Source organism: Xenopus tropicalis, chromosome 1, assembly GCF_000004195.4.
Source record: "Xenopus tropicalis strain Nigerian chromosome 1, UCB_Xtro_10.0, whole genome shotgun sequence".
Lineage (NCBI taxonomy): Eukaryota > Metazoa > Chordata > Amphibia > Anura > Pipidae > Xenopus > Xenopus tropicalis.
In genome coordinates this window covers 95859415-95886175 of record NC_030677.2, presented here as the reverse complement: position 1 = coordinate 95886175, position 26761 = coordinate 95859415, and the positions used below count along the sequence as shown (strand labels likewise).

Genomic DNA, 26761 nt, shown 5'->3' with positions numbered 1-26761 from the left:
TTTAAAAAAAGCATTGACAATTCATCAGTTTATTTTACAGTTAATTTACACCTGAAATGTTGCATATTGTATTGATAAGAAACTTGTATATTTTCAGATTATATACATTTACTAAGATTTAAAAAAAATTCTTTGCATGCACAACTTGCAGTGTAAGCATGAAAATATTTATTTTCCTGTTCATTGTATAGAAACAGACATTGGTATTTGTGGAAAAAAAATACCAGCCGTTTAAATAAATGTTTGGCCATTTATATATGAAATTAGATTCACCAGCTAGAAACCAATAATTCTGAAGGCACAGAACAATAGCTACAGGTTAATTTTTCCTGGTACAAAAATAGGTGCATCTTTGGAGGTTTGAAAAATAAAAATCCAGTCATCTTGAAAAGAGAAATATCTGTTGTCTGTATGGCTTCTGGCATGTTTATATCACGGTTCCATATTTCCCTCCTTGTCTATAAGCAGAGGCCAAAAACCAGTGTTTTTTTTTTTGCTATATAATGTTTTGTCTGCCACTGACAATTCATTTTCATGTGATATACTAAAAGTGCAAAACTGAAGATTGCTTTTAACACCTTTTCCCTTTTTTCAGTAGGCATTTGAAGATATCATCTACAGGCACAAGACTCCACTGTCATGTTGGGATAAACTTTAAGGACAACATTTTTGTTTTCATCCAGGAACAGGATGCTTAATGAAGACATTTTTTCTGGCACACAGCACGGCTCAGGTATTCCAGGTACCACACCAACCGCTCTTACAATGCTCTGGATAGTAGCATGATTCGAAGGTTTTAAAGACTGGAAAAAAAGGTGAAAATTAATTGTATTTTAACGGTGGAATAGATATGTATGTGTACTTTACAATTCAATAATCTACAGCAGCTATCTTTATTCATGGGGCCTTGTCCCATCTTGTTAGTAAAAAATGCAACCTAATTATGACTATTTCAAGATTTGACTGCTCACACTATCAGTGTACATCATAGTCAAAGCACAAATCTCTCTACTTTTGGGCATTCGCAGTCATATCACCAGCGTGGTGGCTACTGCCAATGTCCAAGTGTAGTGCCTTTTTTATACACAGCGTGGAAAATAACCACTCAAAATTATTTCTGCACTATGTGGCAATATTTGTAATTACAATATATCATTACTTAATTTGTAGTATTGTCTAGCGTTATTTTTAATGTATTAATCATGTTCCATGTTAGAACAGGCCAGTCCAATTACCCATTAAGATTTTTTTAGAACAACAGTAGTCAGCTGCATTTGGGAACCATGAATAAAGATAATGAGATCTGAGATCAGACCCCAATGCTTACAAATAAATTTGATTTTCATGTTTTTCTCTAAACATCTTGAACTGAGATTAACCAAGTTACCTAGAATTGCCATCTCTAGCACAGCTGTGCTTTGGCTTTAAATTGTTAACTTGTTAGTAGGCCTTAGAGAATAAACTTGTTATACGTAGAAACAGGCCACCCTGCTGTTTTGGTTTAATTTTCTACCATGGGTCACTGATGCCAAGAACTTTGCCTGAAGATTTATAGACTAGAGTAAGAACAAATGTGGAAGCAAGTGTTACACCAACCCTACAGATTTAACTAGCAATGTAAGTGCAACACAGGACACAGCTGCTAATTGCCACACTGGTTGTAAATGTTTGCTGAAATTCAATATGGTCTAAAAAGGAAAGAGTAATCGGACTGTGTATGTAATATTATTGCAGGATTTAGAAATCTTGGCAAGGCCTAATTGTTTCCAGGTTTGTCAGTCCTTTGCAAATGTAGTTTCTCTGTATCATTTAAGGAAAGATCTTCAATAGAAAATAATTTCTTTTCGAAAAACATATGTATAGGATCATATTATTACCTATGGTGCGTGATCATTTCACATTTTTTAGCTCCCTGTTTGCTAATATATGCCATTTTTTCCAACTGCGAAATAAACTCTAGCAGCTTTAGTGCTAATTGATGCTTAATGTCTCAAAAGATCTTATGAAGCAAAGCCAAACACACCATTAGTCAAATATGGATGCTATCTAATGCATGAGTCAGACAGCTAAAAAAGTCACGTTTTAACAGACACAGTTTAATCAATATATAGGGAATTAAAAATTTTTAATACAAAGATTTAGAGCAGACTACAACACAATTGTAGTGTGTTTTTCTGTGTATGTATATATTTGAGATTCTGCCTTTTTCGACAGGATTCAGAACCGGCCGAATCCACGATCCTGGCCGAACCGAATCCTAAAAATCAAATGATTTTTTGTCACATATACATGGAAATTGGAAATTTTTCGCCGCGTGCCGACATTTAACCCTTTCATGACCTAATTAGCATATGCATATGCTAATTAGGATTTGGTTCAGTATTTGGACAAATCCTTTACAAAGGATTCGTACGAATCTGAAAAAGTGGATTCGGTGCATCCCTAGTTACTAGACTCGGAAAAAACTTTGCACCTGTTATTACAATACTCCAGTGATGTAATCTATCACTGACTGACAGCAAAAGTCAGCTGGCTGGACTGACCGCATAAGACATTTGGCAGCAAAATTAAGGAAGGGAATATTTTGTATATGAAGCATGATTCAGTTGGTTTTATAAGAGAAAAATGCTAAGCCGAGAGCCAAAATTAATAAAATAAATACTATTGGGCGAGATTTAGTTACATTATCACAAAATTACATGGTTAATTTTGTTTGAAAAAAAAAGCCACTTGGTAAGTTCAACCCTACTCTATGATCTGTCAGAAAATATATATACATGTATATATATATATATATATATATATATGCAAATACATAAACACAAATGCATAAATATAACAAATAAAGTTCTCTTTATGAATTTTACTGTGATGAGTTAATTTTACACACTGATAAATCTAATCTATAGTATTGTTATTTGAAATGTGATCCCTTATTACCCCCTCCAAATACCTTTCTACCACAGACATCAAACTAACAGGCCTGTCGGCTGAGAATGAGATTCCATTTTAAATACTGGTATCAAATCTATGCCAGACATCAAAGAATTCTGGAAGATTAAGTTAAGTGATGTGGCACCTACAGGACTACGCTTTTTATTACCCTGGGGTAAACACCATCAGGTACAAGACTTTTGCTACCTTCAACAGTTCCAGTATCTTTTGAACTTTCTCTACAAGTCACCTATACTTTAATTGAATTGGGTCTACTAAAAAAGGAGTCCTTCATTAAGTTTTTCCTTTGTCACCTGTAAATCTTTTTCTGTTTGTCATAACATAACACCTACTACATGCAGGTGCATTAGCCATGTGACAGATTTCCTTTTAACTATATGTAGAAATGTTAAATTCACCTTTAGCAGGAAGGTCTATCTTATAATTAGCACATAAATGATGAAGGCAATATATGACAATACAGCTGTTTTCATCCCTATCCTTTCTTTTCCATGGGCCAAAACAGCAAATTGAGGAAGAATGGAAACACCACTAAAAACATCCAGTTGTGTAAAAAAGACTGTAGACCTAACAAATCCCACAAAGAACTTACACCTATGGCTTTTCGATGAAGAGATGCTGAATGCAGGCAGTTCTGTGCAAAATGCAAAAATAATTTTTTGTACTTTGTTCCCTGCCCTGTGCTTTTTAAATAAGGCTCTGTTTCTTCACTGGTCTCCAAATATTTATCTTCTACAAGAGAACAAAATTCATATGAACTAGCCTATAAAGAAAATATTGCTTTACTGGAACTAATTAAAATAATATATAAAAAAAGAAAAGAATAAGACTAGCTCATCTAATATACTAAATGTTGTTTCTTGCTCCCCATGTTAACTGCCTTACCATTCCAAACTAAATGAGAAACTGATATGCTTTGGATGTGGACTGATCATAATTAACCTTTGGAAACAGAGCCCAATCTGCTAGAGGCCCAGGAATTTCAGGGTAGACAGGTGGACCAACTTGGTTGAGGTAATGGAAAATGAAACAATTGCATTCAGATTTTCCCTACTTGTAAATCTCGGAACTTGATATAGCTTTTTAAAAATATATGTGATATCCAATTCCATCCAACCCCATGTCACAAATGAGAGTGAACACCAGTTCATGCTTTCAATTCCACAGATAAAACAGGCATTTAACATGTAAAAACATTTAGACCATTAAAGCCCTCAACGTACTCCTAAATTATCAGGTAACAGTTAAAGTAATTTGCTCAGTTGAGAAAAAGGCAACTTAAAGTGAACATTTAGCCTTAAATTAAATTTTATTATGTTCTAGAGGTACCTATATTTCTCAGCAACTCTGCTTACAGCTACACCAGCAATATATCTTGGCTAATGTGGGCAACAAAATGCCTCTTGTTTCCTTCCCACTGGCTGTAAGTCAAAAGGGATTCTGGGAAAAAATTCCTTAAGGCTCTTAGAAAAATACCATTTACATGGGTTTATCCTATAGGCTTAAGCTTCTCACTGGCTAAAATGCAAATTGCCCATGGGAAAACATAAGTAGTGCAGCAATTTTCCAAAGTAGCCTGGATTCTCCTTGAGAGGCAACTTCTGGCTACTTTGCGAAGTAGTCACACTATGCATGTTTTCCCACAGGCATTTTGCATTGGGAAAGCATTTGATATAGATTAGTCACCTGTGGAAAAGGAGATTTATTGCAGGTGACATTGTTTGGAAGGACCTACTGGAGAATTAAGCATAGACAGTGTATCTATGTCCCTTTATGTAAATGTATTATCATTCCCTCTTAAGCTCCTCTTCTCTAGAATAAACAACACCAACTTTGCCAGTCTTTCTTCATAAATGAGACCTTCATTACCTTTTATCAGCCATTTATATGGCACCGTATCAAATGCTTTGCCAAAATTGAAACAGGTCACATCTACTGCCCTCTGTCACATAAGTTCATAGTTATTTTATATAAAAAGAAAGTACATTTGTTCAACCTATTTTCCTTAATAAAGCCATGCTGATTACTACTTATAATGCAGTTCTCTAAATTGGGGGTCCCCAACCTTTTTTACCGTGAACCACATTCCAATGTACTAAGAGTTGGCAGCAATACAAGCATGAAAAAAGTTCCTGGGGGTTCCCTAATAAGAGCTGTAATTGGATATTTGGTAGACCTATGCCGACTGGCAGACTTCCAAGCCAGAAATTAAAAAAAAAGCTTAAAGGCCAATAGGATCAACATCCAAAGGTTTCGTGAGCAATATGTTGCTCACAAGACACTGGTCAGGGATCACTGCTCTAAAACATAATCTTTAATGTAAACAACTGTTTAAATAACTTGCCTATTGCAGATATCATTACAACATTATATTAAAAAGTTATGAAGGTAAACTACCCATTTGACCTACCCATTAATCTGCAAGCTTAACTTTAAAGGAATATAATGCAGCTGGAATTAAAACGAAGTACAGTACACAGGAACATCTAAATGGTGATGGTGTGATTGTGGCAGATATGAATGAAAAGAAATGCAAATGTATAGTATGTGTATATAGCACAAACAATGCATGTTTGCCAGACTAATTTAGTTGCCTTTTATGAGGAGGTGAGCAGGAACTTTGATGCTGGAATGGCAGTTGATGTCATCTACTTAGATTTTGCTAAAGCATTCGATACTGTACCTCACAGAAGGTTAATGATCAAATTGAGGAATATTGGCCTAGAACATAATATTTGTAATTGGATAGAGAACTGGCTGAAGGATAGAGTACAAAGAGTGGTGGTAAATGGAACATTTTCTAATTGGGCCAGTGTGGTTAGTGGAGTACAGCAGGGGTCAGTCCTTGGTCCTTTGCTTTTTAACTTGTTTATTAATGACCTGGAGGTGGGCATAGAGAGTACTGTTTCTATTTTTGCTGATGACACTAAATTGTGCAAAACTATAAGTTCCATGCAGGATGCTGCCGCTTTGCAGAGCGATTTGACAAAATTGGAAAACTGGGCAGCAAACTGGAAAATGAGGTTCAATGTTGACAAGTGCAAAGTTGTGCACTTTGGTAGAAATAATATAAACTCGAACTATCTACTGAATGGTAGTGTGTTGGGGGCATCCTTAATGGAGAAGGATCTAGGGGTTTTTGTAGATAACAAGTTGTCTAATTCCAGGCAGTGTCATTCTGTGGCTACTACAGCAAATAAAGTGCTGTCTTGTATAAAAAAGGGCATTGACTCAAGGGATGAGAACATATTTTTGCCTCTTTATAGGTCCCTGGTAAGGCCTCACCTTGAGTATGCAGTGCAGTTTTGGGCTCCAGTCCTTAAGAAGGATATTAATGAGCTGGAGAGAGTGCAGAGACGTGCAACTAAACTGGTAAAGGGGATGGAAGATTTAAGCTATGAGGTTAGACTGTCGAGGTTGGGGTTGTTTTCTCTGGAAAAGAGGCGCTTGCGAGGGGACATGATTACTCTGTACAAGTACATTAGAGGGGATTATAGGCAGTTGGGGGATGTTCTTTTTTCCCATAAAAACAATCAGCGCACCAGAGGTCACCCCTATAGATTAGAGGAACAGAGCTTCCATTTGAAGCAGCGTAGGTGGTTTTTCATGGTGAGGGCAGTGAGGCTGTGGAATGCCCTTCCTAGTGATGTGGTAATGGCAGATTCTGTTAATGCCTTTAAGAGGGGCCTGGATGAGTTTTTGAACAAGCAGAATATCCAAGGCTATTGTGATACTAATATCTACAGTTAGTATTACTGGTTGTATATATAGTTTATGTATGTGAGTTTATAGATTGGTTAGTATAGGTTGTGTGCTGGGTTTACTCGGATGGGTTGAACTTGATGGACAATGGTCTTTTTTCAACCCTATGTAACTATGTAACTATGTACAATTTATTTAAAGTACTATTTCTGTAGCTGTGTATGTTAGCTATGTCAATTAAGCTTGATTTAATGGAATACTAAATTATAATGTACTCATTAAACACATTTGTCAGCTGTCCCTGTCCCCACTCCATCATAGTGGATGGTCACAGACGTTTTAAAATACCACCAAACTTTTTTTTATGCCATCAAAAACTGACTATTGTTATTAATGTGAATTTGTAAGCCCTTAGAAAAAAGACAAAAAAAAACAGAACATGAACTTCTAAAAGCGGACAAAAGTTCATGCAATCCTACCTTAAAAAAATATTAATGATTGGATGCAGTACAAGAAATTCCTGCACGTAAACCTCAGTTTTTAAATCTCACTATTTTAACAACTACACTTATAGAACAGACATAAAAATATTACTTATTTACGGCTTCAGAGGGCTCCCAAATAAAACAGCTGGAATATTTTATTGATTAAAAAAACCTGCACAGTTCATAAAAAGGAGATGGACTTTCCTGCCCAGCACTGCATGAAAATATATAGACACAGGTATAAAAGTCAGTGTAAAATACTATAAAAAATTTACAGTACCTTTGGCATTGGAAACTGGCATGCACCTGAGCAGTAATATGCATCAAAGGATTTGGGGGAAATAATCCATTCACTCCAGCCAATGTCTGCAAAGTCGACTTTTAGATAACGCCGTGCACAATTTCGTGGTTCGTTCCACTGCTTTCTTCTTGCTTTCTTCAAGGTCTGTTCATCGAACTGAAGTGTTTGGCTCTTCTGACGGTTGCTTTTCCTAAGCTTTTTCTTATTTTTATCCTTCTCATTCTGACGTCCCTGAAAAGTTTTGTAGGGTTTTCTTTCTTCCCAACCCTCTTCATCCACACTGTACTGGTATTCTGCACCAGGGAGCTCGTTGTTTTGTAAGGGTAAAAGAATGTCTGTAGATCGTTTTTTTCTTTGTTCAGCTTTTTCTATTTTCCGGTTTGGTTTGAGAGTTAGAGGAGTATGTGGCCCATGCAAACTGGAAACAACACTGTCAGGCTCTGAAATTGCAGAGTCATTAGCATAAACCAATATATAAGGTTTAAGTCCTAAAACCTCTACGCTTCTATGATTTGGAAGTTCTATTGTCAAATTGAATCCAAGGACAGCCTCACCATATTCTTTGGCCTTACGTACAGCTTGAGTTATATCCTTCCACTGCCAAAGTGGGAGGTCCCGATGAGATGCTGATACATTAATGAGAAAATGACCAATAATGTGAGCAGGATTTTGAAGAGCAGTGAAGCTCCACACTGTTAAAAATAATGTAAATTCAGTTTTTGCATGCCCATGTTGAGTGCAGAACTGGGAATGAGGACATCTGTGGCTGGAGTTTAGAAGATCCCCCAGATAATAATGCAATGTGGCTGAAAGAATGTTTTCAGAGGATGTTAGGGAAGTCAAGTTGAACATATGGTGGCATTTTTTATGTTCATCCCCTGGAAATTATTAAAAAAAAATAATTAGTATAAAATACATTATTTATGATATCAATAACATTGTAGTTGGTCTAAATTTACACCTTTAAAAAGCTGATATTAAAGTGGTTGCTCATCTTAAAATTAACTTTTATTTTTGATGTAAGCTGCATAAAAAAAGGCTTATAACAGGTCTATAACATACAAAATGTTAATGTTAAGTTTTTCTCCAGCATATTTAAAGGCTACTTCTGAGTCAAATACAATCATCAATGTTTTGTATAGCACCAAAATCAAGTCCCAGTCCCAGCTGCACAAACATGCTAGGGTCTATTTCCCAAGGACTCAATATTCTCAACAGTAAGTTCTAAACTGTAGGAGGAAACGTTTGAAGGACACAAAATCTTATGAACTCCATGCAGACAAGTGGTTCAGGTTTAATTAGACACTGGACCTCCCACTGCAATAAGTGAAAAGATAACCACTGTGCCACCATGCAAAACATGGTATTTTTTTCAGTAGTATACACAGAGAACATCTAAGTGATCTGACAGGATTTTGAAAGGGTTAGACTGCCCAAAACATTATCCTTCTGTTGCACTTTCTGTGGCCAAATAAAAACCGGGTAATACACCTTCTGTACAGCAAGGGGAGTCTAATTTGGTCAATAAAATTCCACTGCAAGTTTAAAGCACACAAAGTACCACACATTGTAAGAGTATGCAATATCAATACCATGTATTGCTGCCCTTACAAAACAAAGTATAAAAGCAGCTATAATTCCATATATAATACTACAAAGCAGGATTACTACTGTGCCAGTTTCATGTATAATGCCTAAGGGTGCCACCTGTTGACCCAAACAGTTCGGTTTTTCTAAGGTCTGTTCGGGTCTCAACTGTCTGTTCAGTTTTTAGCCTTGTGAAACCTGAACAATAATCTGGTAATAAATGAAATACAAATATTAAGATACTCACCTCAACAAGGCTTAGTTATCATCAAATACAGGTAATTTCTTATTACAAAAAAAAGCAAATCGATCAATTAGAATTTTTTTTAAATGTAGCATTGCTGTATTTCAAAGCTTTCTCAATAACTGATTTCTGTATAATAGATCCAATACTGTTAATTAAAGGATTGGATTTACTCATAAGGCAGAATATAGATACAGATACAGTTGCCATGTGGTTTTGTACTGGACATCCCAGTTTTTCAAATGGCTAAACTGGACAGAAATCCAGCCAATTGCATCAAATGATGCAATAACCCCACTTTGGCGTCATAATCCTGCTGACATCATTGTGCCTGCTTCTGATGTCAACATGCCCATGTCCAACATCACTGCCCACCCCCCTTTGTTCGGGTTTAGACTCCGGCAAAGGTGGCAACCCTAATAATGCCCCAAAACTATATGCAGTAAAAAGTTTAAATAGCATCCATAATGCCCCCATAACAAAAAAACTACCTGTCTCATGTATAATTACCAAAGAAAATCTGCCAAAATAAATTCTGAGCCAATTATATTGTACATGTGTGATGCAGAGGGAACACATGACAGGATAATAAAAGAACCAAATACATGTATATTGCCCCCAGAATATCGGCAAGATAAATGTAATGTCAATTACTTGCATTGGTCCCCCCCTAGGAGTGGAATAATGTAACCAATGGAATAATTTTCCATAAAGAGCAAAATATAAATGTGCATTAACTTGGCCATGCTACCTGCATGGGACTTAGACTCAAATGTGTCACACAAACATGCCCAGCATTAAACAGATAGGCATAAGCAGGCGACCCTCCACCCTCATGACACACAATCATCCAAATATCTCCCACACAATGAGATACATACCAATGGAGGTAGAGGAATGTGCAGGGGACTCTACTCTGCCATATAGAGCTTGCAGCTAGAAGGGTCAGGTGCCTGAGTATATCATTTATTAAAAAAAATATTAAGGGACCCTTTGCAGCCTTGATTTTAAACACTGCAAAGAACCATGGATACATTACCAATACAAGTAGAAAACATACTTTTTTATTGCATCTTGCTAAGCTCTCTTGATGAACTGTGACTGTGCCCACCCTGGCAAAACTGGCAGAAAAACAGACTGTCCCAATAGGAACCACTAGAGAGCTTTAAAGTTCAGCTGTGCAGTAAATTTTAATGAAGTACGGAATATGTACTATTACCTGGAAACAGACCAGAGAGTGCAAGAGCCAGGCTCTAAATGACCTTTTATAACCTTATGACATATATCAACAATTTGCCTCTCAATTACATAGTTTATTTTTCTTTTCAAATTACTTACATTTAAGTGCAAAGTTCTGGAAATTGCTATTCCTTATAACAATGCAAAATTAAAGAAAAGATATCCTAGCTGTAAGTGGATTTTATTTTTCATTTAAAAAGCTAATGTTTGGGTTTAAACTTCTTTGAAATGTACCTTTTTTTCATCCATAACTTTTTTTTTTATCTCATTAAACAAGCAGTAATGTGTAAATGAGTAAAATGAACACAGTACCTGTTTCACAGATTCACATATGATACAGAGTGAGTTTAATGTAAAACACAAAAACTGAAATAAGAAAAGATTCTTGTAGAAGATTCCATTACTCTAATGGATAATGTTAAATGTTAAATGAGACGTAAATGATAGTGACACCACTAGTTAATGAGAAAATAACTCTCAATTTCACCAAGAATTGCTCCTCATAAATATCAGTAGAGGCTGTCGGGGACTCTTATAAAACAAGGAACTTGTCTTAAAAGAAAAGGCAAACCTGATCATGAATGCTGGCCACAAGAAAGATGGATAAGTACTCTACAAACTCATACCAAGTATGTGCACTGTGCAGCCTTTCCCTGCAGCTCTAAACCAAACTGGTTGCTGTATAAGACTAGAAGGATGTCACTTTGTACTAAGTCATATAAAAATCAATGGACTTTTAATTAAGATTATATCCCATAAGACCTAAGGCTGATGCCACACGTGGCGTTTTTACGCTGCGTATTTTCTAATTCTCTCAGCGGCTGAAAAACGCACTATATCATCATCCATAGAAATAACTTGAAAAGACTCGAAGCAAACCACACAATGTGCAAATACGCTAGAAAACGCCTTACCACTGATTTTTCAAGCGTTCGCCGAAATACGCCAGTATTTGCACAGCAAGCTATTCCTATGTATACACAAAGGCAGCTGCCAGACATAGCGGAAATATGCTGCATTTTTTACTATTTCGCACTATTAGCACCATGGAAACAGGATTTGCTACGTCACCAGTACTAGGCTGAAAAACGCCATAGTCAGGGGCTGTGTGGCTTGTGCGGCGTTTTTAGGCTGAGAAAATATGCAGCGTAAAAACACCACGTGTGGCATCAGCCTAATGGGGAAATATAATAAAAGAAGCAAACTTTGCCCATGTGTAAGAGATCCATAGTAATCAATCAGCTGCTTATTTCAAACAGCCGACCAGTAAATGCTACCTTCTAAATTTGCCACCTTTTGGATGGCCCCTTATGACATGGGAGCAGGAACAGGACAGAGAAAGAGCAGCTCTATGATGCAAAGGGGGCAGGCCCATGGCATAAGTTGAGTGGGGCTGTAAAGTTGGCAGATGAAGCAGAGGGGGATTCTGGGAGGAGACAGGGTAAAAGAGGTAACTGCGGCATAAGGGGTAGCAGAGAGGCAGAATTGGTGTGGATTGGAGGCGGAAGGAGGCAGAAAATCTAGGGATTAGATTTAGAATACCAAAAAATGACTGTGATTGGCTGGTAGCCCCATGTGGACTGCTAACCTGCAGGAGGCTCTGTTTGGGGTAAAAGTGTGTCTCTATGCTTCTAAAACTTGCATCCAAGCCAGAGATTTAAAAATGGCCACCCACTTTGAGGCCACTGGGAGCAACATCAAAGGGGGTGGTGAGAAACATGTTGCTCAGGAGCCACTGGTTGGGGATCACTGATCTTGTTATAGAATACAATGAGAGAAGAACTACGCGTAAATCAGTTACTGACGGGAAAAACTGAAAGGCCAGACATTTTATGAGGAAGTATAAGAACAAAATCTGGTATGCATGATCCCTGTGTAACACTTTAAGTGATTATGCTAAATTTGATGGTGTGTGTAAAAAAAAAAAAGTATAAAAAACAAAAACAAGACAGCTCAGTAGATAGCTTTTACTTCTGATTGGTTGATCTGATGCTATGGGTTACCAGAGGTGGGCAAACTTAAGACCGTCTATTTTCTAAGTGCAAGAGGGTAGGAAATAAATTTCTAGCGCATTTCCTATTCTGCATGGCATCACAAGATTTACCCAATCTAGCCTTAGCTTAAAGTTTTGCTGTGTACATTGAACACTTATAGCAGCCATTACAGAAAATACAGGTAGTGCAGGGAGAGACCATACTTTTGTGGAGTAACTCTGTGGCCTTCCTCCCTAATTAGTGTTTGATACTAACAACATTTATCAATTAATTTAAAATAAATCATTTAAAATATACAGTCCTTTATCTTTACCTTCTACAGATATATAGAAATTGTATCAAAATCAAGTTTGTATCAAGAAAATCAAACTGTATACTAGAAACCAATACGAACAGGTGTAGTATCTTTCTTCTGCTAAGAAATCTAGTAAACGTTAAATAAACCCAACAGGATTGTTTGGCCACCAACATGGATTTATGCAGCTTAGTAAGGTACAAGGTACTGTCTTATTATTGCAGAGAAATGAAATGAAGGAAATCATTTTTAAAAACTAGAATTATTTACTTAAAACGGAATGGGTTTCTGTATAAAGGATCCTATACCTATAATTTTTAACATGCTTACATTATTTAAAGATAGGATACATGATTTATTTTTAACACAAATCTAATTAACTGAGCATTTGACCAAAGATTACGGCATAAATAAACATTTTTCTTTACTAAAAAAAAATAAATAGGATTCTAGGAATGACTGCTTTTGAAACAAATCAGCAATGCCAAACACATCAAGACGCTCTAGTAAAAAGAATACTGTCATTTTTCAAAACACATCAGTTAAGAGAGCTTCCCTAAAAGAATCATGCATTGAAATCCATTTTTCAAAAATGCAAACAGATTTTAATTTTGACATTTCTGCTAGCCATATTCTTCATTTCCCAGGGTGCTACAGCCATGTGACTTGTGCTCTGATAAACTTGTTGGAGTAATATCAATAACAATAGGTTATCAGTAGAGATGTAGCGAACTGTTCGCCGGCGAACTAATTCGCGCGAACAACGGGTGTTCGCAAGTTCGTGAACTCTTCTCGTATGTTCGCAATTTGGGTTCATGTGGCATTTTTCCGCTGCGTTTTTTCTCGGCCTAAAAATGCCGCACAAGCCACACATGGCGTTTTTCAGCAAATCCCGTTTCCATGGTGCTAATAGTGCGAAAAAAACGCCACGTATTTCCACTAGGTCTGCCAGCTGCCTTTGCGATTTTACGCAACGCTGTGTCAACAAAGTATTTTTCAGATAAATTTTTGCCCTTGATCCCCCTCCTGCATGCCACTGTCCAGGTCGTGGCACCCTTTAAACAACTTTAAAATCAGTTTTCTGGCCAGAAATGGCTTTTCTAGGTTTTAAGGTTCGCCTTCCCATTGAAGTCTATGGGGTTCGCAAAGTTCGCGAATATTCGCACTTTTTGGCGTAAGTTAGCGTTCGCGAACTTTTTTTTTTGAGGTTCGCTACATCCCTAGTTATCAGAAGACAGTTCTAATGTGTTTCGCTGGATCCTTCTGAAACTCAGGCACAATGCACTGAGATGGCTGCCCACACACCAATATAACAACTAAAATACATTTGTTGATTCAAGAATAAAATAATAAATGGTAGAGTGAATTGTTTGCTATGTAAACAGTGTAAATTAGAAATAAAAAGTACACCATAAAAACCATGACAGGATACCTTTAAAGTTTGTCTGGTAATTAATACATGCATACAATATTCCAACTCGAAAGGTGGCCTGCATATGACAGAAATATATGTAAATTATTTTATGACTCTGATTTAACATGTACAGTTTAGCTAAATTTATTTAAATCAGTTAAGGTATTCTTTTCTGACCACTTAGCAGTAAATAAATAAATTGGAGTAACTGAAATGATGCAACCCACCAGTAGGTGTCGCTGCATTATAAGTCACATTGTAGCTAATAAAACTTATGCAGCCTGTGAAGATACAGTATTAAATGTTTTTACCAAATTACAGTGTTTACAGACAGTAATATTACAGGTATAGGATTTATGCAGGGACTGGAGTTTTCCAGATAAGGGATAGGTTTATTGAAAGTGTTTTGCCACTATGGATTTATGCAATTTAGTTAAGCCACAGCTTTGTTCTTGATAATAACTACTTTTCGCCAGCCCCCCCCCCCCAAAAAAAAAAAATGTTAGATGTGTCTGGTGCAGAGTGGCAAACCCACTTGGACACATCCATGCTGGGTCTGCTTCCTTTATTAGTAAACCACTGGTACAAACTACTATTATTACTACTCCTTTATACTACTAAGAAAAAGGAAATCTTTACAAAATAAGAATTTATTGAAGTGTATGGTCTAGTATTTCATTTCACTACATGCAACTTTTGTTGCAGTTTTTGGGTGCAGCTTTGCAGGCACCTGTTGCTTGTCAGGCTGTTGGCTGGAAGAGTAAACTGTCACACTATGAAGTACATTTCAGGTGCATTTTACAGGCTTTTACACCCGGGTGTTCCAGCCCGTGTTCACAGGCAAGATGCACTGAGGCACAGTGTCCAACAAAGAATAACGTGGGCTGAAACTCCCATGAGTAAAAGCATTTAGTTTACTTAGAAAAAAACCCTGTTCAAAGAGCCCAATATTGTCCTGTGTGCTATTGCCTTGCAGGGGAAAAGAACACTTAGGCCAATGACAAACAAGGAAATTAGTCGTCCTGTGATTAAACTCTTCTAGTGGTGGCACCTAATATGCTCAAATGCTTTGTGTATCTTCGGCCTTCCAAAGTCAATCAGAGTTGCCTCATGAGGAAACTTTGAGGAATGCTCACCAGGAAAGTATTTGAGGACATTACTCACCACCACTAGAGGAGATTAATTGTGGGGAGACTAGTCTGTCATCTGCCTCATTTGCAACCCCAACTTTAGATTTTATTCGAGAACTATTAAAACCATTGGTGAGTATACAATTTACATCAGATCATCCATGCCAATTAATGGAATTCATTAAAAAATCATATTTTGCAGTAAACTATGCATAATGCTGTAATTGTATTTATGCTATGGGGAGATTTACTACTATGAACCAAGTTATATAACATTTATGAAACCAATTTAACCTTTCGCCTGGAAGTTATAAGGCCAGTATCAAACACTGCATGAGAAAATCTTATAGCTAAGACCACATATCATATTTTATTTAAACAAAATAACATGGCTGAAAATAAGTAATCTGAATTTCCCATGTACCCTTTCATGTAGGAAGGATCCTATTTTACCTATGCAACCTTCTGGATTTCAAGGGGCCTAAAAGTAGTTAGTGGGTATAGCCCGGGTAATTATAAGTACAGGTTAAAAAAATCTAAAATATATATGACCTTAGGCTAATGCCACATGGGTCTCAATATCAGCCAGTGGCAAAATGCAGCCCCTGTGCCTGTCAGCTTGTGTACAGGCACACAGAGTGTATTTTTGTTTCGAAAACGCACAAGTATGCATTCAGGGTTGGACTGGGCTTCTGGTGCTCCCTACACCCCTGATCACGTCAACAAAGCGAGGGGGGGTGGAGTTACTCTGCAGCCTGACGTGCGGAGAAGTGGAGGGTGTGGTGGGCACCAGACGTGGCAGTCCCAGATGGGACCTGCACACCTGACACTGTATGCACTAAAATCTGCTGCATGTGCCTGCACCCAGGCCATCAAAGTGGCAGAGAATGAGCCCCATCTGGTATTAGACTTAAAAGTGAAATGTGCTTATTTAAAGGGATACTGTCATGATTTTTATGGTATACTTCTTATTTCTAAATTACATAGTTTACATAGCAAACAATTCACTCTACCATTTAAAAATGTTTTTTTTTTTAACCAACAAATGTATTGATAAAATTGAGGAATATTGGCCTGGAATATAATATTTCTACTTGGATAGAAAACTGGCTGAAGGATAGATTACAAAAGGTGGTGGTAAATGGAGCATTTTCTAATTGGGCCAGTGTTGTTAGTGGAGTACCGCAGGGGCCTGTCCTTGGTCCTTTGCTTTATAACATGTTTATTATTGACAAAATTGGAAAACTATGCAGCAAAATGGAAAATTAGGTTGTTGAAATGTGCAAAGTTATGCACTTTGGTAGAAATAATATAAATATGAGTTACACACTAAATGGAAGTGTGTTGGGGGATCCTTAATTGAGAAGGATCTGTCTGAGTTGTCTAATTCCAGTCAATGTCATTAAGGGGCTACTAAAGCAAATAAAGAAATAAAGTGCTGTCTTGCATAAAAAAAAAGCATTGACTCAAGGGATGAAAACATCATTTTTGCCTCTTTATAGGTCTCTGGGGAGGCCTCACCTTGAGTATGCAGTGCAGTTTTAGCCTCCAGTCCTTAAAAAAGGATTTTAATGAGCTGGTAAAGAGAAAGGAAGATATAAACTAGGAGGTTAAACTGTCACGGTTGGCGTTGTTTTCTCTGGAAAAAAGGTGCACCAGAGGCCAACCCTTTAGGCTGATGGCAGCGGAAAAGCGCTTGCTGAAAATACCGCCCTACGCCTCCTACATGTGCCTGCACCTGAATGAATGAGACACGCTCGGGTGCAGGCACATGTAGCGAAATACACATAAAAATGCGAGACCATTCTCATGGTCATTCATTCGGGTGCAGGCACATGTAGGAGGCGTAGGGCGCTTTTCCGCTTGCCGAAAATATCCGCCCTATGCCTCGTCTGCCGGTACGGAACTTGCATTTGAAGCAGCTTTGGTGGTTTTTCACAGTGAAGGCTGTGAGGTTGTGGAATGCCCATCCTAGAGATTTTGTAATGGCAGATAAATGCCTTTAAGAGGGGCTTTGATGAGTTCTTAAACAGACATAATATCCAAGGCTATTGTGATACTAAAATCTATATATAGGCATTAAAGTTAAACTTGATGGATGTATGTCTTTTGTCAACCCAACTTACTATGTTACTATGTGAGTGTAAAGATAGATGCGTAATTATGAATTGTTGGGGGAAGATACTCATGATTTCAGCTGCCTATGGGCCAGATACAATTGAGTTGAGTTAAGTTTATATCCTATTTCAGTTCCATATTTTCCCAACGAGTTAGATTCAATTCACTGAGAAAAACTTAACTCACTGCTTATCACCTGAAAAGCCTATGGGAAAGAATGCATGCACAGAAATATGTAAAAATGCTTATGCGTAAGGAGTACACTAAGATCACTAAGATCTGAATGTTTTTTTTTTAAAAAGGATAGCTTGATTTTCAAGCTGGGCATTCAGAGAAATATCCACTCAGTTGTCCAGGTACAAGCAGACCTCTGCCCAATTTACCCCACCTTGAAATCTGGTCATATAATGGATCACATTAGGGGACTATGCAGACTATTCCCTGGGGTTCAGTTTATATGGTTTCTCCTGAGGCATCTGTCATTATGGGTAAATCTTGTCACTATGGCTAAATCTTCTTCCTCAGGCACCAAAAGATACCGTGCAAGAGCATATTTAATATCAAACACACATTTGAGGAGTTGGGGATGGATTGCTATTTCAGTAATCACCTAAGGCAATTTTGGAATATCTTGGGCCCACCTAAAACTAGTTAGCCATCAGAAGTCAAACACGGACATTTTTTTTCTAGATATCAGGCACAAGCTGTTATCATCGTATTGATACAGTGTATTGCTGAATTAAACCACAAGATGTACAGGGGACTAAGGCACCAAATAAAAATGTCCTCTATAATCTTATTACAGGGGAAGGGCCTGCTGCATTGTTTCCCTGGTATGCCAATCCTAGACTAATTCAGTGCTGTACAATAAATTATTATGAAAAATGGAAGAATAAATGCTTGGTTTTATCGAGCATAGTAACATATAACCAGTTTAGGTACATAGTAACATAAGCATGTCTTAATAATGCACATGCCTGTATGAAAAGTAAACTGGATTTGGATAACACTTTCATCAAATTGAAGTATTAGTCTCTACTTTGGAAATTAAAAAAAAGAAATTCACTAGCCATGTTTTCCCTTCAGTATTTTCGGTACAGGTATTTACATCACAGATGCCCAGTCTGCTGCCCTCTAGCTGTTACTGAACTGCAACTCCAGTAACCTCCCAAGAGCTACATTTCTGCCTGCTGTATTTTAAAAACAGCTGGAAGGCAGTAGGTTGGACTTTCCTGGTGTATGTAATTTCCCACCTCAGATGGGGGCCCAGTCCAATTCTCTAACTGAGACCCTGCAGATCAACTCTTCCTCATTTCATTGGATATTACAGATGAAGAACAAAATGTTTCTAAATACAACTTTTCTCCTAATTATAGGCTGGATGGCCTTTTTGCAGTTACTGTTAAGTACAGAATAATGACATCACTTTTTCTGTCAATCTGATCCCCACCATATGTTCAGAAGGTTTGTTAAAAAGGAACAGTTGAATTACATAAGGATGCAAGGATATAAAACAAGTTGGCAAAGTTTGCAACTTTAATTGCAGAGGCTGAGGGAACTAAACTAAAAACTTGTTACATCTATTTTTTCATCACTTTAGCTGATTGATATAATTAGGGTTTAAGAGTCCCTTGATAGCTGCACTAATTGCGCTTTTGAATCCAATAAAACGGCATGGGAGAAATAACGCAAAGTCAAATCTGAACACCTGCTGCCACCCACAGCCAAGAAGGAGCATGTAGAGTGAAAGTTATACGGAGAGGAACTTTCACTGAAGAAAATGAAGGACTGAGCTGGGGATAGAAATAACAAACAGTTTGCTTTGTCCCAGATATAAAATCTGGGTTGTGCTAAATCCCCCCTTTTGACAGCTTGGAATTTTTATATATTCATCCCTTACACTTCCAAGCATATGATGTAAAGCTGTAATGACAGCTTAAGGATTTTACTGTACTTTGTAAATTTTCTCCTTAAATATGATAAAAATAATGTTTCTTAGTTGCTAAGAGACCTAAACCTTGACCAATAGAAAATACCTAATGTTAAGAGATGCCAAAGTATAAGCAGAAAATGTTTTTCTGCAGTGCCAGAAAGTTAATAAATCCCTGAGTAAAATTTCTTTAAGCATACTTAACTGAACGGCATAGACTAATGCTTCAACTTCTTACACATCTCCCAGTAGGCAACCGGGTAAAAGTTGGAGTTAACCCTATGATAAATAAACCCTTGAAAAATCCTGTACTAGTGAATAGAGAACTTTTTCCTCTGGTGAACTGTGGTGAGCATTATTTTTACCCTTTAATAAATATGTCCCTTCTAGAGAATGAATGAACCTCTGCACTGAAGGAGCACCTGGCCCCTCCGTAGGTGGGTACTGATGCCTTATTGCTACATAACTGCGTTTACATACAACATTCCTTTGCAACTTTTCTATGTACATAGTTTATGAAAATGAAAAATTTAAGTAGCACCAGTATAGAAACTTCTTCTTTACCTGTAACTAGGAAAAACAATTAAGCAAACATTAAAAAGCCTTAATATAAAGAAGAACTTGCAGCAAAGCCAGTGTACACTGGCAGTAATTCTGTTTTATGTGTGTACTGTGGAACTTTCTAGGACTAAAGGTCAAATTAACAGATTTTTTTAAACTGATGTGCTTCTGTGCCAAGACATCTTGGCAAAAGCCAATTTAGATAATGCTTTGTTATCTTTGCAGCACATGTTCAAAATCCATACTAACCATTCAAAATATTTAAACAGGAATCAGTGTTTTAACACTGAAAATAAAATAAATTTGTATCAACTGGGTAAAAATATAGAGGGGGATGGTCAGGGCGGGAGATCAAAAAGTACTTTGGGGTCCATTAGCTTCTATTTTCATACCTGATATCTGACAATCTAGTATTTTCAAATAGTGAGAAATTTGTTGATAGTGAGATGTTAAATAATGAACAAGTTGCACAGGAAGCACTGTGGTGCAAGTTATACTAAACAGGCAGAATTGAGCTAACTACAAATGGATGATTTAAGAAAACTGTTAATTATACATTCAGTGAGTTCTGGTTTTGATTTATGGAGATCATTTTTATTATGGGTTCAACAGGCCATTAGATTTTGGACAGTATCCTTACTTTTGACTAAGGCATTGGCTTTTTACCGGTTTACAATAAGTCCTTAATAAAGCTTGGTCAGCAGCCAACAGGGTGTGAACTGGTAGTGCTTTTCCTTTGCCATATAAATATTAAACCCGGCACCCATGTATTCTGTGATAACCTCCATAGCTTTCACTTTGCATTGACCTCTACAAAATGGCATATGGTGTATTCACAAAAGACTGCAGACCTGTTTATCAAATTCAGCTGATCCTACTGTGCCCAACTGGACCCGCTCAGGACTCTACCACAAGGTACAGGGGTAGCCTCTATGTCTGCCTACAGCAGGGCTCCCTTGCTCCTGACAGGCTGTGCTCTGCTCCTGGTGTTACACTTGTACATTCTGCATAAATTGATCATAAAGGGCTCCATTTTGTTAGTCAAGCACTTGTGGGACTGTGAAATGCAGGAATGGTGGAAGATGGTTCTGTCAAGGAAGGAAGTTTTGGGTGTGGCATTTTGTGTGGACCACACTGAAGGCTTCTGAAAACTGGAACCAAGGGTAAACATTCTGGAGTGGAGAGGTCAGGGGATCTGACACCTGTGGGTAAATAAGTCCCGCTATGGTCAGTTTCATCAGGAGCCAGTAAACCTGCTTGTTTTTGGAGTGTGGAAGAAAACCTGAGTACTCACACAGACATGGAAACAAACTCTTTGCAGATAGTACCCAAGTGGGAATCTATCTTAGGACCCCAGAGCTGCAAGCCTGCAATTAGTGATTTCCACCATATTGTAGTACAGTGTCTACTAAGGATTTCAGAAAATATTGTTATAACACTTTTTAGCTCAAAGAGCATATGCTGGAAAAAATCCAGTTTTTCTCCAGGGTCAGAATAGCTTGGGAATTGTATTTCCAATAAAATACCTAAATAAACTTCTACCCCTCACACACACAGGTCCTGAGAGTGAAAGATCTGGAAAATGTATTTGGTATCAAGAGATAAGGGAGCTGAGATTCAAAGCAGGTGTTGCGTATGTAAAGGCTGAAATTTTATGTGCCTTAGCAAAGATTTGGAGACTAGTTTTAGGGAATGATGTTTGTAAAAAAAAAAAAAAAACAGCATATGCTTTTAATAATTAGACACCCAGAAGAAGGTTAAAAGGGTATATGTTAAACGTGGGGTAATGCACAAGATGCTCAGGAGATGGATGTGCTGTTCCATATGTTCTATTATCTAAAATAAAACATGCAGCATACACAATTGCCAGTGAAAATAAAATGTGTGTTTCTGCTATGTTTGAATATTAATAACAGCTCTATTCAGCTGGAATTTCTACATGCAGACATCGCCCTGTTTACTTTTCTGGAAATAGGTGTTTACTATGTGATACACTTTGTACACCTGCAATACTGACAATTAACTCTTGCAGCGTGATTCAGCATTTAGTACTGTTTCCCTACGTTAAAATGGTCAATGGTCCCTCAGACAAGAAGTGACTGGATTATATCACAGCGATAAGTATCTCTTTCAATTTCTTTCTCCTGAGCTTTTCAGTGGGTAAAACAGAACATTCTACAGAGTTCCTTGTTTTATTCCTTTGAGCCTGAGATTATAGGTATGAGATCTGGTATCCTGAAACCATCATCTAGAAAGCAAATATAGAAATACCATTTCCTAAACAATCATTTTTGCCTGATTGGCTTTTTCTCTGTAATAACAAGATAAGAAAGTGCCTTGTACCTGATGTTAACAAAGCTAGCATAGGTCGAAACACATCCTATTGGGCTTAACAAATGTTTTTAGTAGCCCTAAGGCAAATTGCTAAGTATTTTAGAAAGAAAAATATCCAATAGAACACAGGTCCAAACTATTCATGGATAACAGATTGCATACCTGTATTCTAAAGACAAAAAAGAAAAAAATACAAGCACAGTTACACTATGCACTTTGGTTACATATTGACTCTGAATAAGGAAAGGGAGTTTTAGGGTCTGCTTCCACTAGATTCAATGCCACCCCCAACCCAACAGCCCCCAATTGCACTCCCTCTGCTCTAGAAGAATTTGCCACTTTATGGAGTAATACAGCTTGTCTCTTAGCAGGCCCAATATGTTTTCCTTATTTTAATCATAATCAATGCCTTAATGCAATACAGGATTTGGCAGTAAGATGGGAATCAGGACTGTTTCTAATTCTAGGATGACACATTCCTATGACTGCAATGATTGTGCTTCTCATGTTAATTAAGTTCTATTATATAAAAACAATTGTACCAGCCTGCACTGCACTGATTAGGGTGCCATGTTTTGAAAACCGAACACCATTCATCACAAATATTTTTCTAATCTAACACTTTTCTTGACTTTCATTTAATAATCATTTTGTGTTTACAACACAATGCAACCATAGGTCACAGGACAAGAAACAGTAGTGTGTACACATTCTGTTCCTATAAAAGTAATGCAATCTTAGCCTTCAAATACAATGAAACTATAGAGAAACAACATTGTGGTGGTTTCCAATATTTGCTAGCTCCTATGCAATAGTATGTTTGCATCATCCCTGCAGTCCACATGGGGTTACTATAATGACAGCAATGTGCGTCAGCATTCAAATTCACTTTTATGTAAGCAAAGCTCTTCTGCTTTTCTAAGCAAGCACCACTCAAATACATACTGGTATGCACCTGCTCAGAGGGAAGTCCTTGAAACTGCATATGAAAAACCTATATTGCTAAATTTCCCAGTTGTTCAGGACTTAATTCAACACATCTACTTGACCTATTAGTGTTGCCTGTGGCATAGATACAGATCTTAAGAGGGTACACAGATTTTGCAAATCTTATATCATATTAACCAATAACCTTATTAGGTCACCCTTTCATTCTGCACACTAGCAGCATATGCTCTGTTGTCTCCAAAGGGCATCAAAATTGGGGTGGAAATATCAAGCTTGGTGTCAATCGAAAGTGTAAATTAAAAATATGGCATGTGTTCACATTATCATAAAAAACACATGCTGCCAAGCATTCCAATTATTCTGTGAATGTCAGCATAATAAGGGAAATAAACACACTTGTGACACTAAAACAACATACATTACTTTGACAGATTTAAAAGTAATGTAACCCTGTACAAACACTTACATCTGTAACCTCTTCACTGCTCCCTGAACCAATTAACTCTTTGGTGTTGTAACAGAACAGTGCAAGTCATTTATATCTGCAGAGACTTCCACCAAAGAGCAAAAACACACACACACCCCTACAAAACTTACTCGACCTACATTACAGGACTGAACCCGGAGTTAATTAGCAAGTTACTGACTTGACGTGACTACAGCAGCAGAGACTCTGTACAAAGGTGAAACTGACAAACCCAAGGGTTTTTTAATTCAGAAATTACTTTCCCTAATAAAACCCAAAGCTAATATCCAGCGACAATAGAATGCACGTTTTCAAGGAATCTAACAGTATCTAGGCAGTAGCCAAAAGGTTCTTGAGATGTATTATGCTAATTATATGACTCATGTTGTAAAGCAAGAGTCTAAAATAAATAAAGGATTATGGGAGAAACACGATACCAGGTATTACATTAGGAAACCATATGAAGTAAAAAACAATTTAAATATATTAAAATGTATTTCAAGATCTATCTTCCCCATTTGGAGGTGTCCTCTGTCCGTAGTGCAAATAAACCTGTCATAGTAACTCATTAAGTAACTGGTCTGGGTTTGAATGTATGTAAGTTTAAAGCCAAGTTCATGCTCCTATATAGCATAACTAAAATCTTGGCATGGTTCCAGACTCATGCTTAACCTATACTGCACTGGATTCATTTCCGTTAATAGATACTAATTAGGGATGCACTGAATCCACTATCTTCGGATTCGGCCGAACCCCAAGTCCTTCATGAAGGATTCGGCCGAATACTGAAACGAATCCTAATTTATATATGTAAATTAGGATATGGAAGGGTTAAAATGTTCAACCTCTGTGTTTAAGTAAAAAAAGTCACACAATATTAAGGATTCGGATTCAGTTCGGCCAGGAGCATGGATTCGGCCGAATCCGAATCCTGCTGAAAAGGCTGAATCTTGAACAGAATCCTGAATTTGATGCATCCCTAATACTAATTAAAAAGATTTTACAAAATCATTGATCTGAGGCTTCTCAAACCTCTTGTGATCCTATACTACACTGTATTACATATAACTAAAGCCACAAAGCATGACAGACTGTTGTTTTATGAAAAGGAAGTAGACACAGTAACATGGATACCAGGTAATACTGTTTACTATACAAGCAGAAAACAAGTGTATTTTTTAAGCTTAACTAATGTCACATTTTCCAACACCACTAAGCATTATGCATTGCTTGAGGTTAGATACTGTGCCCCTTTAATTTTGATGGCAGGGTCCCTTCATTAGCGTAGGCATACAGTACTTGTATCCACAGCATTTCAATAAATCAAGTGCAACTCCACATGGGAATTGGGTAATTGCTCTTGATTTTTTAATTTTGTAGCACTTGCTACAGGGAGATCCCTTAGCCCAGGGGTCCCCAACCTTTCTTACTCATGAGCCACAGTCAAATATAAAAAGACTTGGAGAGCAACACAAGCATCATAAAAGTTCATGGAGGTGCCAAATAAGGGCTAGGATTGGCTATTAGGTAGCCTCTATGCGCACTATCAGCTTACAGGAGGATTTATTTGGTAGCAAATCGTGTTTTTATTCAACCAAAACTTGCCACCAAGTTTTGGAATTCAAAAATAACTATCTGCTTTGGGGACAGTGAGAGCAACATTTGATGGGTTGGTGAGCAACATGTTGCTTATGAGCCACTGGTTGGGGATGACTGCCTTAGCCCATGATCACCCTGGTACAGGTGCATAAATATGCATTTTACAATATTATCACATAATATCACTATCACTTTTGGCGTTTGATGGCAAAGACTCTCTCAAAAATATATAAAGAGTGATTACTGTATAAAAAAGTGAACCTTTGCTACAGGTCTAATCACCTATAGCAACCAATCACCAAGTAGCATTTATTGAGCACCTGTAAAAATGACATATTCTATGGGTTAATAACCTTTAAAAGAAGGGACTTTTTGATTACATATAGGGGTAATTAGCGAGCAAATACGTAAATAGCAATTCAGCAAGTGTATAGTCAACGACTGACCCGCACACTGGCACTCACCATCCATTGCTCTGAAGCTCCTTACTGTATTGCCGTCCGGGAGAGGTTGCCGGTGCCTTAGTGACTCCCTAGCCCTAGCGCCGCCACTTCTGTATTTATCATATAGCCTCAGCATGTGCTCGGACACCGTATCCCTCAGGGGGAACGCAGCTTCTTCATGCCGGGCAGCATCACCTGTTCCCATGCCAACTCCAAGCAGCCCATCCTTCAGCAGTTCTCCGAGAGCCAGGCACAGGCAGCCGCAGCAGCCCACCCACAGCACAAGCCAGGGGCGACACTCTGCCATTCCGACACACCAAGTAGTTCGAAAAAAATATCTCCCTCAAACTGAGAGAAAGAAGTCACAGGTCCACTAAACAATACACCTTTTATGATAGGAAACTACAAAAGTCACTTCTGCATAGCAACTTACACGAAATCAATGAAAACGCTGTATTTATTTGTATAAATCTTTAGAGAAAAATCCAGAATGAAAAAAAATCTATTGGAACTGTATTCAGTAGGCAGAATAATAGTAATAAAAAAAGTCATAAAGCATTTAAGGTCAGGCTGGTGTTTTAATGGAATCCTCTCCGCACTGCACATATGTTGAATGAGGTTTCCCCAGCGCTTGGATGGTCAGTGCGGATCCTGCCCCTCCTCATCTGGGACTTGATCTTGTCTGGGAGTCGCGGCTCGGTCGTGGTTTTGTGCGAGTTCTCAGGGGTTCCGTCTGTTCAACAGGCAGCCAATGGCATTAGCCTGCTCTGACCAACCTGCCAAGCCCGAAGCCAACTGAAAGCCATGGCGTATCTGCAGCCGAATCGTGCCCCTGCCTGCTATTTGTGTGCGTGTGCTTGGAGCGGGTCCTCGGCATTCATTCTTCAACCACACCTCTCAACTCCACCCTTCGCTCAGAGGGTGTTTCCCTAATTCTCTTAGATCTTTTCACCTCTTGTCCCGAGCACCTCACTTGCCCAGTGCGTTACAAGACAGCTTGGAGTGCTTTCCATCTC

General features: G+C 37.8%; 1 protein-coding gene across 1 annotated transcript; it reads right to left on the bottom strand.

The window, feature by feature from the left end:
* bmp3 (bone morphogenetic protein 3) lies at nucleotides 1-26761 on the bottom strand. Its single transcript, XM_002933998.5, has 3 exons — nucleotides 25767-26761; nucleotides 7423-8321; nucleotides 1-803 (listed from the first exon to the last, which is right to left on the bottom strand). The coding sequence occupies exons 1-3, from the start codon at nucleotides 26050-26052 to the stop codon at nucleotides 612-614; spliced, it is 1377 nt and encodes a 458-aa protein (XP_002934044.1). The 5' UTR covers nucleotides 26053-26761; the 3' UTR covers nucleotides 1-611.

Bases quoted from the DNA above. Each gene is read 5' to 3' on its own strand.
- bmp3 (XM_002933998.5), bottom strand. From the start codon at position 26,052: ATGGCAGAGTGTCGCCCCTGGCTTGTGCTGTGGGTGGGCTGCTGCGGC. The intron at 8,322-25,766 runs GTGAGTGCCAGT...AATAATTTCCAG, and splicing joins GAGCTTCAGAGCAATGGATG to GGGATGAACATAAAAAATGC. The intron at 804-7,422 runs GTACTGTAAATT...CTTTTTTTCCAG, and splicing joins GCCAGTTTCCAATGCCAAAG to TCTTTAAAACCTTCGAATCA.